This window comes from Gymnoscopelus microlampas, assembly GCF_963454915.1.
Source record: "Gymnoscopelus microlampas genome assembly, chromosome: 2".
NCBI lineage: Eukaryota > Metazoa > Chordata > Actinopteri > Myctophiformes > Myctophidae > Gymnoscopelus > Gymnoscopelus microlampas.
Window position 1 is genome coordinate 44,143,526 of NC_139939.1, and position 18,651 is coordinate 44,162,176.

The window sequence follows — 18,651 nt, forward strand, 5'->3', positions numbered from 1 at the left end:
GCTCAACATCGGCAAGACCAAGGAGCTTGTGGTGGACTACCAGCAGAGCACAAAGAGGCCCCCCGACTCACATTGCCTTCCGAGGGGAGGAGGCGGAGATGGTGGACACCTACAAGTTCCTGGGAGTGGACATTAACTTTAAAATGGACTGGACTGACGACTCTGAGGCCCTCTAAAGGAAACTGACGATGCAAGCTGTTCTATGGAGGCTTAGGGTCCTGCAATGTGTGTAACAGGCTGCTGCAGATGTTCTACCACTCTGTAGTACTAGTAGCCAATGTTCTCCTCTTTTCTGTGGTTTGTTGGGGAGGTACAGTAACATCAACCTTTTGTACCCCTCTCATTCCCTCTATGATGTGCTAGTGGGGATGAGGAGACAATTCAGGCACAGACAGACCCATCCTCTCAAAGCACACCACATATCGACTTGGACGGTTCTTTTTGCCAGTAGCCATCAAGCTCCAAAATCTAGCCTGATCACCACTATGTTCTGTTCTGTTCTTTGGGATTAGTGACTCCTGCTTGACTCTGGCACACTTGCACATGGACTACTGGGATGAACACTACAAACTGTGACTGATGCTGGTTGAGGATAACTGTTTATATCTATTCATAGTTCAGAGTCATTGTCAATAGATTTGTACATATGCTATATTATTCACTGTTGATAGACTGCACATATTGTCCAGATAGACACCTATATCCTATGTTTCACGTTTACCGCTGTTGCTGCTACGACACCTGATTTCCCCACGAGGATCAACAAAGGTCTATCTTATCTTATCTTCAAAATCCTTCTTACACACAGATAACCCAGACCTACAGTGTGAAAGTGGCCTGAAACCACTGAGAGAAGGAAATCCCTAGTCTAGCACCCACTGTTTTCAAATCAATGCCAAATCCCAAAATATTTTAGTGAGGGGGCTGGCGTGTGTACGCTCCCATTGTTGACTAAATCCACCAGGCCAAAGCTGCTGGCCCATCAGCCTTAAGGACCCCTGTATTTGGCAGCGGACCCCCATCTGGAAAGATTTTGTGCCATATGGACCCCCTATAAGATTTGCGTTGTTAAAATGTTTTAAAAATACTCAATGCTCACATTTTTTCCAAGATATTATTGAAAATCACACAACTTGTAGATCGGCTATTTTCAAACAGCTGATGTATATAGGGTTTAGATGCTAAATTAACTTATTTTGCTGGGGACCCCCTCAATAACCCCTGGGGGCCCCCGGACCCCACTTTGAGAACCACTGCTCTATAATGTGCAAACACAGACTATGATGATGAACGCAGTGTCAAAGCGATTAGGTTAGCAAACAAACTGATCCTACTGTAATGTTTACTTGAGGATTAAAGTTATAGCTTGGGGATATACTCTGTCTAAAGAGAGAGGAGAGAAGGAATCAAGCACTATATCTTTCAGGCCTTTTGCATTTCATACTGTATGCAAGGGTATCAGGGATTCAACGATGAATTTTAAAGATGTAAAGGGCAACAGGTCCACGTCATCATCACCACCCCGAGCAACTGTGTACCACAAAAGAGCCCATTCAAGCTGAAGACAAGCTTCTTTCAAAAATGAGCTAACCAGAAGAGTGTATAATAGTACAGCTGACTGGGATCTCTCATGCGTAGGAGGGGGAAGTGAGAGGGAGAGCGAGAGAGAGAGAGAGAGAGAGAGAGAGAGAGAGAGAGAGAGAGAGAGAGAGAGAGAGAGATGCACTCTGATGTCTTCTGCACTCATTCAAGGTCACATTAGCTGAAACCACAGAACAACATAAGCACGTCCGGTTCTAAACTGCTGTGCCAATGATGGTTTTGCTGGGGATTTGGAGACAACTCTTAATCGTACTGGAGAGAAATACATACACGGATGAGTGGAGAGAGCACAGATATAATGCACCTCTTTAAAACAAAGTAATAATGTAACAATGTAATAATAATGATAACTAGAAAATGTGCTCCTCGGAGCACAAGTCTCCGCCAGCAAATATTGGAATTTATTCGTGATTAATTTCGTGATTATTCCTGTCTTACCTCAAGTGACACATCTATTTATAGGCCGCTATACGTCATGCGTCTCACTAGCCAATCAGAGCACACTCTTTCAACGTATTGTCACGTGTCACGTGAGGCTTGACCAATGTTAGCTTGGCCGTGGGGGGGGGGACGGAAAGTGAAAACATAGTCTCCTGGCGGAGACAATAAGAAGTGTGTTTTAGCGGTGAATGTGGGACATAATCATTTGCTAGCGTTTTTATGCTAAGTAGGAAACATAGCAAGTTGTAAATGCACAGAGAGAGTAGGGGAGTGACATGCAGCAAATGCTCCAGCTGGTGGGGAATCGAACCAGAGACTCGCTGATCACCCCAGCGGGTCACCCCACCAGCTGCTGCTAGACTGATTAATGTTCAGAATTTCTTTTAGCAGTTCTCCATCATCCAGCAGGAGTGAAATGTTTTGACATAAACGGTTATATTTTGCCACCTTGAGGTCAAAAGACTGAACTTAAAGACTGCTGAAAGATTTGCCCAGTGTTTATCTAACATTTAGATAACTGAGGTGCTGCCTGGGTGGGTTTGCTGAACACGAATGCTCTTTTTCAGCAACACCCTACTTCACACACATTCCTTCCTGGAAGATAGATGCCCAGTAGAACCACAGTCTTATGCTGTCGGCCACTGAGCAGCTCCACTGGAGCAGGTGGGAATTTATGGCTGTCACGATTAGAAATTTAAGTAGACGATTAATTGTCACTAAAATAATTGCGATGAATTTAATTGTGTGTTTGGTATTGAACGTTGGAGCATTTGAAGCCTTTTAGGCTTCATGATAAAACAATTCACAGGGCAGATATGACAAATAACTGAAATGTACAAAGAGATAGCAGATCTACAAGCTTACAACGCGTCACTTCGTAGATCTGCTGTTTCTGCTTTTTCAATATTTGAAAATGTGTGAAAAATGTTCAGCATGGAAAAGATGACGACGATTGTGCAAAAATAATTGCGATTATCTAAAATAATTGCAATTAGACGATTATGCAATAATTGTGACAGGCCTAGGTGGGATTACGTGCCCTTGCTCAAGGGCACTTCAACGGCAGGTATTGAGGGAGGGGTGAGTGTTGCTCATTTACTTCCCTGTCCAGATTGTTTTCTGGCTGGTGCCGAGGATCGAACCCCAAACCTTCCAGCCATAAGGACACTGCTGTAACCTTTAGGCCACCTTGACCACCTGTCAGAGTTACAAGTGACTTTGTAACACTTGTTTTCTTGGTACTCTTATTTATTTGTCTGCTTACCCTGTAAGCAGAGTTCCTGCCGCTTACTATGATCTTGCACTTTGTTAGTCGCTCTGGATAAGAGCATCTGCTAAATGCCTATACATGTAATATTGTAGATCAGGTCAATAAGTTGTCTGTTAAGAAGTTGTCTGATGAATACTCAAGATGTTTCCCTTTGGACACACTGAATTGTGGGTCCGTTATCGAAAAATCATTTGCGCCTACTCCCCTTTCCTTACAAATGCATACACAAAGCACCCTATTCACCCCCTCCTACCCTTACAAATACATGCCACATTGCCACATGAAATACACAATGCAACAATGAGCACCATATTTACCCACTTTCATAGCATTCCGACTGCCTACTAAAGTACCTCTAAATCACACGACTGAGCACAATAGACAAAGGTTTGGGTGAGTTTCTGCACTATTTATAGAGAGGACCTGTGCTTATCGGTGGTGAGGTGTCACTGTGATTTTTCTAATAGATTAGAAAATGTTGCACTTTTAAACAAAATATTCCACAAAACATTGGTAATTGGTGAAGGGCTCTCCGCTCTTCCGAGCAATACATTCTGGAGCTTTTTGCAACCACCAGTGTGCAGACTTTATTCTTTTTCATTATACTTTGTTTGTCTAAGCACCTGGACCTAACGGATGTGCGTGCACTACCTTTTTCATACTCTCCAAAATGTATATCATTGGTTGGGCTTTAATTATGTCCATGTGTAGGCTACAAAACTTGATGCAAAAAGAATTGGAAATTGTGGGGCATTCTTAAGCATTGCAGTGTCAACATTTCTGTCTGTATCGTCCATTCCTCAGTGATCATGTGCCAAGAGCCTGCCCTGTGTTCCGGAATGTTTGAGGAGTAAAGGGGAGCAGCGGAGGACACAGATGATGGGGCCTCGCAGGGCCACAGTTGAGCCTAATTTATACTTTGTTCCACGACAGTGTCACTCGCCTAAAATAAGCTATAGTTAAGCTTTAGTTATTACTTAGAAAGCGACACAGTTTTGCCGTTTTGAGAATAAATTAGGCTTAACACACACTTTCACAGATAGGACTAAAATACCCAGCAAACACACACGCAAATAGTATTCACAAATGTATGGGCACAGAAGAATTGAAGCATATGCAACACAAGAAAACATAGGAAAACAGCAATAAAGGCATGTGTGGTTATGTAAGAATGTTCCCTAATGATGCCCTTGTGTGAGAGGGCACGCAGGCACACACACACACGCATGTGCACACACACACACACACACACACACACACACACACACGCGCACGCACGCACGCACGCACGCACGCACGCACGCACGCACGCACACACACACACGTACACACACACACACACACACACACGCACACACACACACGCACACACATTTTTTACTTAAGTAAAAGTAGCAAATCTGCAATATAGAAATACTCTGTAACAAGTAAAAGTCTGGAATTCAAAATGTACTTGAGTAAAAGTACAAAAGTATTGGTATCAAAATGTACTTAAAGTAACAAAAATAAAAGTACTCATTATTAAGTTTTCAAATGTAGGCTATAAAATGTATTAAAATCTTTTGAAAATAGCCTAAATGTATATAGCGCTGAAGGTAATGTATGTTTTGTAATCATAATCAAAATCTACTTAAAGTAGCTAGTAACTAAATGAAATGAAAATTCAGGCTGAGTGTCAGGCTACTTAAGTACTGTACTTAAGTATTTTACTTAGTTACTTTACACCACTACACACACACACACACACACACACACACACACACACACACACACACACACACACACACACACACACACACACAGACAGACTGTAGTGTGCTGCATCCTGAAGAAACCAGCATCCACACAGAAGGGCAAGCTGTGGAGGACAGAATGATGCTTAATGATGATGTTGCTGACTCTATTGTCTGGTAGAGCCAGGGGTTAGAAAGAGAGGTTAGATGCAGACACTCCAGTATCTTTAAGACTGGACACTTTTTGAAGTTTCACACTCATGCAAAAAAAAACTAATACTTGGGGGGAAAGATTCCACACACACACACACACACACACACACACACACACACACACACCTGAATTCGCAGTTTTTTTCATAACTCCCGGTCAGTCAGTTCTATGATGATGATGATCTTGTCTCTTTGGGTCCCCCCTCCGACAGAATGGTTGAATATCTTGGACGGTGGTCCCCGGCGGACGTCCTTCCCAAAGAGTCTAATCTATTGGCGACACGGTCCGCTTCTGAGTAATATTTATAAGTTGTGATATGTAAGTATTGAAGAGAGAGGCTCTGTCGTGTGGTTACCAGATGCACTAGTATGAGCTCTCCTCTGTGTGCACTAAGCTGGATACTGAAGTTCTCCAGACCACACAAGCGTGCGTAAATAGATATATGAGCGCACAAGGATCGAGGCACGAGTGAATGAATGGCCCATCTACGCGCCTTTTACGCACAAATCCTAATGGAGATCACGCAGTGCTGTGCATTTAATAGGGCATTCCGTGATGACATCATTCATGCCTATAGCCTAGGGCCCCATCTGTGCTTCAGTCATTCGAGGTTACCGTGTGGATAATCTTACCTACCTACTGCAATTTATGTGTATGCTAGTTATTGTTTAGCCTCGGATCAAGACTATCATAGATGTATTTTATCGAGTATGACTTTTACTTTCGTATCTACCATAGTCTTGGGCCTGCACCCCACAGTGCGTCCTGCACTTTCACCAGTAAAGCCCGTACTTCTCCTTACATCTACAAACAAAATATAGAAGGTGCTTGTTGCCCCAAATGTTAACTCGCACTTCGGAGTGCAATGTATTAGTCCGTATTTATCAATAGATATGTGTTTTAATCTGTGTCTGTGTCGGATTCTGGCGGAAGGTCCCTGTATTCATCAATGGCCGGTAGTGGAGAGGCGCATCCGGTGAAAGACGGAATTACACGCAATGTAAATAGGAAGTAAACGAGGGGGGGAATGGCGTTCGGCACAGAGACGGTATTAAAACACATATCTATTGAAAAATACGGACTAATACATTGCACAAAGACTCCGACGCGTGAGCTAACATTTGGGTCAACCGGCTAAGCACCTTATATATATATTTCTTGTAAATGTACGGAGAAGTTTACGGGCTTTACTGGTGAAAATGAAGGACGCACTAGGGGGTGCTAGCCAAGACTATCGTAGATACTTAAGTAAAAGTCAGACTCGATAAAACACATCATTGTAGTCTTGATCCAAGGCTAGTGTAGGCTTATTGTTTGTGTGCCACGACGAATACTTGTTTTTGGGCTACTGAAATTTCTGATTACTGACCGCCTAGCCTACTGAATATCCAACACACTGCATGCAAGGCAGAGAAACACAACACCTGAGTTTAATTTAATCATTTGTTGTTTCTGCTGCTGCAATACTCAAGTATTCAAAAGGCTATACTGCTCTCTGCTGGTCGTGAATACATATGGCAATTTCAGACTATATAAAAATCAAAACATTTAAGCAAACTCCATATGAATGCCTGTAATTTGCTACCATTCAGAGACCATTAATGAGGTCAGACATGTTGGACAATTAGGCCTGGCTCGTTTATTGTCAGCTATTTTAATACTGTGCACTGTACATCAGGTTAAGTCTTGGGTAAATGTCAAATGTCGTTTTCATTTTCAAATTTTCAAAGAAAATTACATTTTCATTTGAAATATGACTTAAAGGACCACTTCAACCATTTTCAACCTATCTTCATATATAACTGGTCCTCACTAATGTCTATTCAGTTCAGTGATTATGTCACTGGTAGGCAGGTTCCTGAACTGTTCACAGCCCACCAATGAGACGCAGAGTGAGTAGACGGAATTTGTGTCGTGCCATCTTATTATGAATTGAATACACAGGACCACAATGGCAACAAGCCCTCAGGGCTTTTTGTGTTATCCTTTTAGCACCTTTTTTTGTATAACCATACCACATATTTACAAACTGTTAATAAAGTATTCAATCAATCAATCAATGAGCATTAGTTAGGACCCAGGACCAATTATTTGAAGATAAGGTTGAAATGGTGCTCCTCAAAGTATTACTTGCACAATGGAAAATTTTAGATTACATTGTAACATTTGAATATTGTCCAGTGTAGTGGTATGACTTTGAACATTTATGTTTTCCATTTTCATTTTAATATGGTCATAGAACACCCACATGTGAAAATTAATATGTGATTTGGATGACTGCGTTTTCAATAAAAATTTCACTCAAATTACACTTTCACCTACATACAGTAGGCCTATGTGGAAAATTACAATGATATTGTCTGCTACTATAGTTTGCTACTATAACAACTATTATAAAACCATTATAAAAATATACAACACAATAAGGTACACAATAATAACAAATAAAGGCAAACACTATAAAAGACATTATACCTTTATACCAGGGGTCTTCAACAGGGGGTCCGGGACCCCTAGCGGGGTATTCAGAGATACTACAGGGGGCCGCCAAATCTTTGTGTGATCTTTGTGTGATAATTATTTAATTTTTTACATTAACCACTTCTTGCATCCCTATTCTGGGGGGAACATTAGCCGAAAACAGCAGATCTACAAGCTCACAATGCATCTGCAACGCATTGTGAGCTTGTAGATCCGCTATTTTCGGCAAAGAGGTTTGGTGTACTGGGAAAAAAGAGCAGCCCAAGTACCGAACCAAAGGTCAAGTTTACAAAGTATTGAGGGTTTAAGTCGTTAAATGTCTGAAAACACGAATTTAACATGATGTCTGAAAACACACATAACATGAATCCAACAGGCAGCAGGGATCCCTACTTCATCTCTCTCTCAGCTAAGGGGTCCTTGGCCTGAAAAACGTTGAAGACCCCTGCCTTATATCAATGTTTCCACTGCCACAGGGATGACTAGACCAGTAATCGGAACAGTGGGCCCCCTGAGAGCACCAAGCACCATTTTTAAAATGTTTATATTTGATTTTAGATCTACGTTTATTTTACTAATTACACTAGATCTACAAAACTAGGATTTGACAGCAGCATGATAATGGGCATTCGGAGAATCATTATGTTGTCATTATGTCATTGTGTAATACATTTCTACATAAAGATTTCTCAATAAAGCCTGGAAAGTGACTTCTGCATCACAAAACAAGTTACTTGCACTGCACCACTGATTAAAGTGGCCAGGCCTGCCATAGGGTTTCTAATATCCACATATTATAACAGTCATTAGCCAACCTGGCTGATGCTCACCTTTTTAAACTTGGCCCACCAGAGGGCAGTATACCTATGGTATGGACAGAACAAACATGTAGAATGTTCTTGCCAACATGTAACCTTGAGAAATTGAGCATAATTATAATATATGGCACTGCCTATATACACATCATCATCAGACATTTGATCTGTAATGATGTGCCCCACATATTTGGTGTGCACAGTGGTGTAAAGTAACTAAGTACATTTACCCAAGTACTGTACTTTACTGGAGTGTTTCCAATTTTCATTACTTTTACTTCTACTCCACTACATCACAGAGGCAAATATTGACATTTTTACTCTTTTTTACTATTGAAAACGTTAGTTAGGTACTTTATAGATTTTGATTATTATTACAAAACATGCATTAACCACTTCAGCCCTATGCATAATTAGGCTATTTGAAAATAGCCCATCTACAAGCTCACTACACGCGTTGTGACCTTGTAGATCAGTAATATGTCATCACTGCAACAAACCAGAGCTGCATTGTTATCATCACCATCACATGCATATTATATTTAAGATATGATCAATTACAGTAAGATGCAATAATCAATATTTTTAGAACATGTTGGACAGTCTCAATGACAACTGTATTATAAATGGCATTTATTTAGCATGAATTAATATTCCAGACCAGGAAAATGTTCTACATCTTCACCTTTCACTTTAGTTTGTTTTGTTTTGCTTGCTGTATATTTACCTCAAATGATATCCTGTCATCTGAATGTTATGTAAGCAAAAGCATTTCCCCAACCAAACCAAGAAAAAGGAAGTTAGTCATGGGTTACATTCTTATTATACAAATCTTTATTTTCAATGTCATGTATAGTTGTGCTGATCAAAATTTTACAGGATTTAGATAGTTTCATTGAACACAGAAAAATACAGTAAGTAAAATACAGTAAACAGCTAACGGTAAATAGAAACCGTATCGGGTTTGCTTTAGTCAACAAGTCAAGGCAAGGTTTATTTGCATGGCTCCTTTTAACAAGGCAATTCATAAAACTTTATAGAGAACGTTAAGACAATGCAAACGATGCACAATATAAAAGGACAAAAACATACACATGCGCAATGCCCTTGCAGTCTTTTTCTCCCAAAAAGTTAATTTCTTTTTACACGGTTGTTAAAGTTTGATTGATCATAAACCTTTATAGCCATTATACTGGCATTGATTAGACGGCATTGTAGGTTTACAGTAAGCAATGCTTCTCGATGACCAGTAAGGAAATAAGTAGGCCTCATAACAGCGTTTATATTCTACAAAGACCCTATCTACCCTGTAGATTAAACCCGATACAGTGCTATTCAACAGTAGAGAAGAATGAAACCATTTAAAATAGGCACCACAATTGTGTTACATAATGGCTACTTCAGTGACCACTGACCAGGATGAGATGCATCCGTTAGGCAATTTCACTTCCATGTCCTAAAAAACAGTGATGATCAAGTGATGGAAGTGTGGCCTGCGGTGCAAGTTGAGGACTTTCCATCTGATGTGAAATGGAGAACCGAGATTTGATACTGAACAGGATCTCAATTCTGAGAACTTCAGAAATTAGCTTGCCAGGGCAATATATTGTATGTTATACCCTATGTAGTGCTTGCACATGAAATGTGTATTATACTTCAATGTGTCCAGCACATGTTAATTCTGATGAATTCAAATTAATTCTTCATTCACAGATGTTTTTGTTCTTCAGCATTCATAGATTTTTTTTGTTCTTCAGCATCTCTAAACATCTCCCTAGCATACATGCATTACATGATGGTTCTACACCTGCTTCACAACATTATGGCTTGGGGAAATCTTATGGCTTGTCAGCATGTACTCTGCAATGTAGGAATCAGTGGTGGAAAGTAACTTAGTACATTTTCTTATGTACTGTACTTAAGTACAATTTTGAGGTATTACTTCGGGCATACTTCTACTCCACTACATCTCGGATCCAAATATTGTACTTTTACTTCACTACAATTATTTGAAAACTTTAGTTACTAGTTACTTTATAGATTTGGAATATTATTACAAAACATACATTAACCACTTCAGCTCTATGTATACATTTCAGCCATTTGAAAATAGCCGAAAATAGCTCATAATGCGTTGCGATGCGACGCATTGTGAGCTTGTAGATCTGCTATTTTCAAAAGATTTGTATACATTTGAGAACTTGAAATGGGACATTCTGCACAATGAGTACTTTTACTTTAAGTACATTTTGATGCCAATACTTTTGTGCTTTTACTCAAGTACATTTAGAATTCCGGACTTCTACTTGTAACAGAGTATTTCTATATTGCAGTATTGATACTTTTAAGTAAAAAAATGTAGTACTTTTTCCACCACTGGTAGGAATAAACCGTTGAGTATAAAAGAGGCAGGTGCAATTACAAGTGGCAACAATGTGGCCACACAGGCATGATCACTTTATGTACTGTACTGTATACAGTATATGACTATGAATCCTCCACTGCCGCTATGCTTGGCACTATATCACTATGTATAATTGTATATGCTGATCTCAAGCAAAGTAAAAATGTACATATGACAAACACATTTGAATTACTAAGAGAACATTTCAGTGGAGTTAATTTGTTAACTCATTCAACTGAGTTAACAAACTGATTTCTTCAGTAAATACATGTGAGAAAGTGTTCTGGTTGCATACAACTTGATGAGGAGAGTGAGAAAAAAACAGCGGTGGAAAAGTACTCACATTTGTTACTTAAAGGGATATTTCACTTTCAAAAAAACCTTTGGTCGTTTTATCGTCTACTCAGGCTTTTGTGAGCCCCCCAGACCGTTTTTAAGTTGCTTGATTCACTATTTAGATATTTGATATTCATTTTATCAGACACGCCCCCTTCCTATACAAACCCATTATCACTTCAAACTCCATTTTTAACATGTTAGATTCATCAAAAACACCCGTCCTTGGTTCCCGTGACTCACCCTGCCCTCCTAATACGTGAGGGGGCCGTGTTTCTTCGATTACTTTTTCATTTCTTTTATTTTATTTTTTTAATGTATTTAATTTTTTTCATTTTCCCCAAAAAATATAAAAAATAAATGAAAAGAGTTATCGAAAAAACACGACCCCCTCACGTATTAGGAGGGATCCAAGGAGATCCAGGACCAAGGAGGTGTTTTTGATGAATCTAACATGGTTAAAATGGAGTTTGAAGTTACAAGGGGGCGTGTCTGATAAAATGATTATCAAATATCTAAATACTAAATCGAGCAACTTAAAAACTGTCTGGGGGGCTCACTAAAGCCTGAGTAGACGATAAAACGACCAAAAGTTTTTTTGAAAGTGAAATACCCCTTTAAGTAAAAATGTATAAAAAAATCTTTTGAAAATAGCCGATCTGCAAGCTCACAATGCGTCGCATCGCGGCACATTGTGAGCTTGTAGATCTGCTATTTTCAAATGGCTGAAATACATTTAGGGCTGAAGTGGTTGGTGTGTTTTGTACTAATATTCAAAATCTACAAAGTAACTAGTGACTAACGTTTTCAAATAATTTTAGTGGAGTACAAGTACAATATTTGCCTCCGAGATGTAGTGGAGTAGAAAGTATTGGAAATTGGAAATACTCCGATAAAGTAAAAAATCCTGCAAAGTGTACTTAAGTACAGTGAGTAAATGTAGTAGTTAGTTACTTTACACAACTGGAAACAAACTCTACCCATACAGACCAAAAAGGAAGTGTTCATTTTGTGGAACTGCCGACAAAAGCATTATCACTTGAAATCCTCCAACCTGTTCATGTCTTCAGCTTGTCGTTTCCACCTATGATGAGAAAGATGTATCATGTATTACACCTTACACAGCTTGCGTTTCAGTAATAAAGATAGACTTGATTATAAAGCTGTCAAATGATGGTCACCATAGGAACACGAGAAAAACATAAGAAGCTCACCTAGCTCTGCATCCGTGTAATCTCAGTCGCTTGCCAGCTGATCTTCTTCTTGGCCAATTGATGTATGGTCACCTGTAACAAATCAATGTTTGGTACATATTACTGTGAGGTCAATTTTATTAGAACTGGTAGTTGTCGCCAATTTGCAGCGAGATCTATTGTTACAAAAACAGAAGTTAGGTACAGTTAGGTAGAAGTGAAGATGTGTACTTTCCCCTTAAACACCCTGCACAGAAAGATAAAGATGCAACAAGATGATCAAAAGGTCCTATGCCTAGATTTTGGAATTCAGAACTGAATTTCCTTATGATAAGGTTAGTCATTGTTCCTGTAACTGTAGGACACTCCTTAATTATTTACTTACATAGCCATGGGAACGGAGTCAGTCTTTAACAGATAAATATTCTTGTCCTGTCCCGACGAGCACCTGCTCAGTTGAAATGCTTTAATAAAGGCTTCTAAAATGTGGTACTCTATTCTCCTAACTCACCTTAGACAGCTTTGGATGATTTTTGCTTCTACAACGGTGTCTCCTGCTCCCACCCAGTAAAATCCTCAGTGTTCATTTAATTCTTATCGACCCCTTATGGGTAAATCTTTACACTCTCACTGAGGGTTTTACAGTATACATACATGAGGACTCTACTGTACTTCTTTACTCCACATGATCACCAGATTTATTTATTTTACATAGTAGTTCAATATGGTTAGATCAAGCTTCAGATGGAAACAGAAGCTTGTTTATGGTGAGAAATGTGTGGTCTTGGTTTCACTTTTGCTTGTATAAAAACAAGCAGTAATCTTTTACTGAAGGTCCATTGAAGACAATTGAATAACCTCATACAAAATATTATTATTATCATAACATTAGCCTTTTCCTGCAAACAGCAATATCACTATAAACAATGTTTTCCTGTTTTAGTTCTGTTGTTTTACTTTTTTTTATTTTTTTTATTGAAAGACCACCACCCATAAATATTAGTAATACTGAAGGCCTGTAAAAGGCAAGTTAAATACAAAGACATACTCATGAGGTGTGCCTGTGTTGCAGAATGTCTTCGGGCCACTGATAGGGGAAGAAAAAATCAGATACACTGTATACAATGCTATGATGCTGATTTCACCAATATTACTGAGGAACTTCAAACCTAGGAAGTAAAAATCTCTCGTCAAAGAAAACCTTTTGTCACTTTACGACACTGGGCATGTCAAGTATTCAACGGATAGTTGTCTCTCCTTGAATTTACATCCCTTTGGTCTGTTCAAAATGGCTGTATGCAAAGTGCATGGACCACAGTAGTTCAACTGGTTTGTTGATACTTCATCTCTCAAAAATTGTTTTCCTTTGTTTTGATGATGGGTTCCCAGATTCGTCTCAGGTTTCAAGATATTGTATGCCTCTTATCTTCACGCCCACAACAAGTTTTGTCGGTGTTGACATGGTGAGTTCCTTAATCTAATCTTGCTGATCCAAAGCAGAAGTGGCTCACTGTTTCCATTCTGCCCACCTTGGAACTTTAGCTGCACTGATTTGATTTGTTGTTTTCAGTTCTCTTACCGAGGTAGGATAAAGGCTGGGTATGTGATAAATAAAGTTTATCAAAGAGCATCCAGTGTTGGAGAGTAACTAAGTACATTTACTTGAGTACTGTACTTAAAGCAGCACTATGTAACTTTTTTTTATGAATAAAATGTAATGTTAAGACAATATAATAACCTATACAATTGGGGTGGTTGTATTTTGTCTCCGGGCTCTTCTATTGAGACATTTAGCTCCTGTGTCTACTGTCTAGGTGAGACATGACCTTCTACGGTCTACACAATCCTGTTTCTGGCTTGACACAAAAAAAATGTATCCCCTAAGCAAGCAGGCAGGCTCTATTAGCTAAATGGTAAAAATGTCAGCACTTGCACAGGAAACCGGGTTCGAATCCGGGGTAGAACAGGAAAGTTACATAGTCCAGCTCTAAGTAAAACATTTAGAGTATCTATACTTTACTTGAATATTAGATTTTTGGATACTTTGACTCCACTACATTTCAAGACAAATATTTTACTTTTGACTCCACCACATTTCTAGAAAGGGAAAAAGTACATTATGAATAAACCACTTGGCCCTATTTCAAATATAGTGATTTGTGAGCTTGTACACAACTTGCATTTGTTTTAGACTAGCGATTCTCAACCTGTGGGTCAGGACCCCAGGTGAGTCCCCAGATGACAGTTAAGTGATAATTTAAGGACTTTTAAGACTTTTTTAATAATAAAAAAAAAGAAAAGAAAAAGACATTACTGCATCAAAAGTAATCAGTAAACTATACTATAAAAACTGGTCAAACATTTGCCAAATTGTCAAATAATATAAGAAAGAGGATTTTTTTTTAAATAGCCGATCTTAAAGCTTGTATATCTGCTATTTTTGCAATATTTAACTGTGGAACCGAGTCTAACTAAATTCAATGCCTCAACTCCTACATTCCAAGTGCTTATCAGGGTCCCCAGTTCAAATACTGTATGATTATTTTGGGGGTCACGGCCTGAAAAGGTGTTTAGGTGTTTATGTAAGTAACATGTACCATTATGTTTAAATGTAGTATTTTATGTAATTCTGTCACATTGTGTATCTTTGAAAGCATCTGTGTCATTTTAGATTTTAGCTATAAATATAACAACATAGGGTTTTCAGAAAACTCTTAGGATTTAGAACAGTGGTTCTCCCTAAAATAGCAGGTATACAAGCTCACAGCGCGTCACTTTGTGCTGCGCTGCAAGCTTGTACATCTGCTATTTTTGAACATTTTTGAAAAATCTTGAAAGTGTTTGAAATTTTTTTATTTTCTTTTACACAAATCTTCTCTTCTGGAGGTCCCTGGCACAAAACATTTTCTGATACATATCAATTTGGGGGTCCTTGGCACGAAAAGGTTTGAGAACTACTGATTTAGAAGGCATTTGTAGAATCGGCGTCAGGTCTTAATGGATTATTGCATCACTTGAATACATATCAGTAACCAGACAAAGATGTGTTTGTGTACTTACCATTAGAACGCCTTTTCTTAAACAGCAATGCCATCAGGAGTCCTACAATCAATGAGCCGATGACCAGAACAGGGGCAACTATTTTGGATACAGCACCACCCGCTTCTGGTTTGCCTGACCCTATAAAATGATAGTGATATGTTTTTTAACAAAACTCATTGTGCCAAAACCTTTTATGATCTTGACTCATCAACACATCGGGCAGACATTTTCTAAACTGATGCTGGTTAAAATTAAAATAAAAATGCACTATTGTTAACATATCATGAGAGTTTTTTGTTTTGTTTTTCTATCTAAGAAAGGTAACCTGGCAAACTGCTGTTGCGTTGGAAAGACTGATAAGGCAGTCACAGCTATTTCAGTTGAATTATCTTCAACTGAAACTTTGTCTCCAAAACAAAGGAATATACCGTTATCACCTGTCCTGTGATATACTGTAACTGTACTGGATAAAGATAGTCGAAAAAACATACTTGAGTATTTGAAGGGAAGATCAAATTTCATCTCCCCATCCTCGTCTCCATTGGCGTTGTACACTGAACATATGTAGTGGTCGAAAACTGAGTTCTTCAGCAAAGTCAGTTTACTGGTGAGGTTAAAGCGCTCATCGTCCATCTGTTTAGGAACCAGTTTAGAACCGGGCCATTCCTTTTTCTCCAGATCGAACCAGTGAATTGTACCCTCTGGGTAACCACCCTCAGAGTTGCAGACAAGGGTCACCTCTGTATTGTGTGGAATATCCTTCTCGGGGATGGAGCTTACGATTGGTGCACTGTATTTGGCTGCAAATAGAAAGACATGGGGACGTTAAACAAGAAGACAACCAGCCAGGTTCAGTGTCAAGGATGTGGAGTAAACATGGTCATAAAGCATAGCAGCGTAGTTGGACCATAAGCCAATTACGGTTGTTAAATTAAAACATTTTCGCAATACAGTATTCATACTGCTGCACATGTGTTCTGAGTATTCAGACCCACATATAAATTATAACACATTTTGAGATTGTCAGGCAAAGTTAAATGAAGGTGAAATGTTGTATCTGTGTGATTCGTTTCATAGTGAAACAGAAAGTTAACACAGCTACAGATACAAAGGGCAGAGGCAGGGGACTCCCAAGAAAGGGGAGTATGACTGTCCAACCAGAAAATATTTGCTGATCGCCAGACTATTCTCTATGGAGGAGTACAGCTGCAATTTACAATTAAGACATGTAGCAGATGATCGGGAGCGGCCATGAGAAATTCCCTCCTACCACCACTCCTGAGTATGAGTAACAGCAAAATGGCCACTGTGTGAATATGGTCAATACAGCACTCTCACCTGTGACATTGAGGTTGATCGTGACGAGGGGTGCTGAACCACTGTCTGTCGTTACCCTGCATTCATACTCTCCTCTGTCATTAATCTGAGTGTTGCTGACAATCAGGGACACGTCCCTGGTTTTGACATTCATGTTTTTCTCAGAAAACCGAAAACGTGGTCCATTTGTGGGTTGAAGATCTTTGTGAAAAACAACTAATGCTGTTTCATTCCCTTTTTTCTTCCAAGTGACCACTTTGATCATTGCATCTGTTGCTTCTTCTGTAGTTTTGATGACACATTTAAGGATAGACTCCAAGCCATATTGACCATGGCTTTCAGATTCACAGACTACCTTTACAAAGGCTGTGGAGTGAGATAGAGAAAAAGAAAGAAAAAAGATTAAGTTAAGTAACAGCAGCATGTCAAAAATACATTAAAATGTCAGATCTGAATTCTGGACACCAGGACAATTCTTACCGGAATCACTACCTGCACTGATATGGATGATGGTCAGAAACAGCATGCATGTTCCAACAGAGGCCATGATCTGTGACCTGTAGTGAAATAAAGAATAATTAAAAGAAATGTAATGTGTGTAGAGTAAAATCCTTAGTGTTAATGTGTGTGTGTGTGTGTGTGTGTGTGTGTGTGTGTGTGTGTGTGTGTGTGTGTGTGTGTGTGTGTGTGTGTGTGTGTGTGTGTGTGTGTGTGTGTGTGTGTGTGTGTGTGTGTGTCTCTGATGGACTAATTACAGACCCCTGTGTTGTGGTGGACTAATTACAGACCCCCGTTGTTGACACCAGTCACAGGGAGGTCCTGATTCTGGAGGTGGGATTGGGGTGTTTTTGATTTGTACACGGACCAGAATCATAACAAACATCGGGTACAGGTGTAGGTTCTCCATACTTATGTTTGGAAGCCTGGGCCATGTATATAAAATGACCACGAGTGGCCTAACAATCGCTGGCATGACAAAGAGTAAAGCCAAACAACTCGCTTAATATTGCTCAGTTTCAGCTGTTAGGCAGTTTTTCTGTGTGGAGGAGAAGGTGCCATGTGTATCCTTAGGTGCCATGAACTATCAACCCTGTTACATTTGTTTCCCTGTAAATTGATTGTAATTTGTGGATACAAAAAAATAATTCAAATCAAAAACCACCTAAGTGGAAAAAGCAGCACTCCAAAATAAATACTGCAAGACGTTCTCGCAATAAAATGAGAAACTGAGCCACTGTCTTGCAGTATCTACTTTGGAGTGCCGATTTTTCAACTGGGTGGTTTTTGATTTGAGTTGTATACATAGCTGAGCACCCACTGCCTAAACTAAGAAGGCATCCAGAGGAAGCGCACTGTTTTTTCTTTCTTAAAGAATAAAAATTGTGTGTGTGTGTGTGTGTGTGTGTGTGTGTGTGTGTGTGTGTGTGTGTGTGTGTGTGTGTGTGTGTGTGTGTGTGTGTGTGTGTGTGTGTGTGTGTGTGTGTGTGTGTGTGTGTGTGTGTGTGTGTGTGTGCGCGCGCGCGTGTGTAAGCGTTTGTGTGACGATATAGTAGGCCTACAATAACTATTCAATGAACACAGAATATGAACAGATCATTCATATGAGTGGGGGTACAGTATAACATGTTTATTTTCGGGTCTGCCAGCTGGCCTGGATGCTGCAATACTTTTGCATGGGCTAACAAGTCTGTGAGGTGGCAGGTTCAGTAAATTCATGTTGATTTAATAACGCTGAGATATTTAGAACACAACTAACTCTAACCTTCCCTGGACAAAACCAATCAACACATTTTGGGATAATCT

The 18,651-nt window shown here is 39.4% G+C and overlaps 1 protein-coding gene across 1 annotated transcript in view; it reads right to left on the reverse strand.

Annotated features, from left to right (window-relative positions):
- Nucleotides 1–11,812: 11,812 nt before the first annotated feature.
- The window catches only part of LOC311037175 (CD276 antigen homolog), an 8,739-nt gene continuing 1,900 nt past the window's right edge, over nucleotides 11,813–18,651 (reverse strand). The window contains exons 2-8 of the mRNA XM_084046290.1: nucleotides 17,329–17,405; nucleotides 16,870–17,214; nucleotides 16,023–16,331; nucleotides 15,550–15,669; nucleotides 13,538–13,576; nucleotides 12,511–12,582; nucleotides 11,813–12,380 (exon numbers count right to left, since the gene is read on the reverse strand). Of these exons, the coding sequence (XP_083902416.1) occupies nucleotides 12,533–12,582; nucleotides 13,538–13,576; nucleotides 15,550–15,669; nucleotides 16,023–16,331; nucleotides 16,870–17,214; nucleotides 17,329–17,395 (930 nt within the window). The 5' untranslated portion in view covers nucleotides 17,396–17,405 and the 3' untranslated portion in view covers nucleotides 11,813–12,380; nucleotides 12,511–12,532. The remainder of the gene's footprint in view (nucleotides 12,381–12,510; nucleotides 12,583–13,537; nucleotides 13,577–15,549; nucleotides 15,670–16,022; nucleotides 16,332–16,869; nucleotides 17,215–17,328; nucleotides 17,406–18,651) is intronic.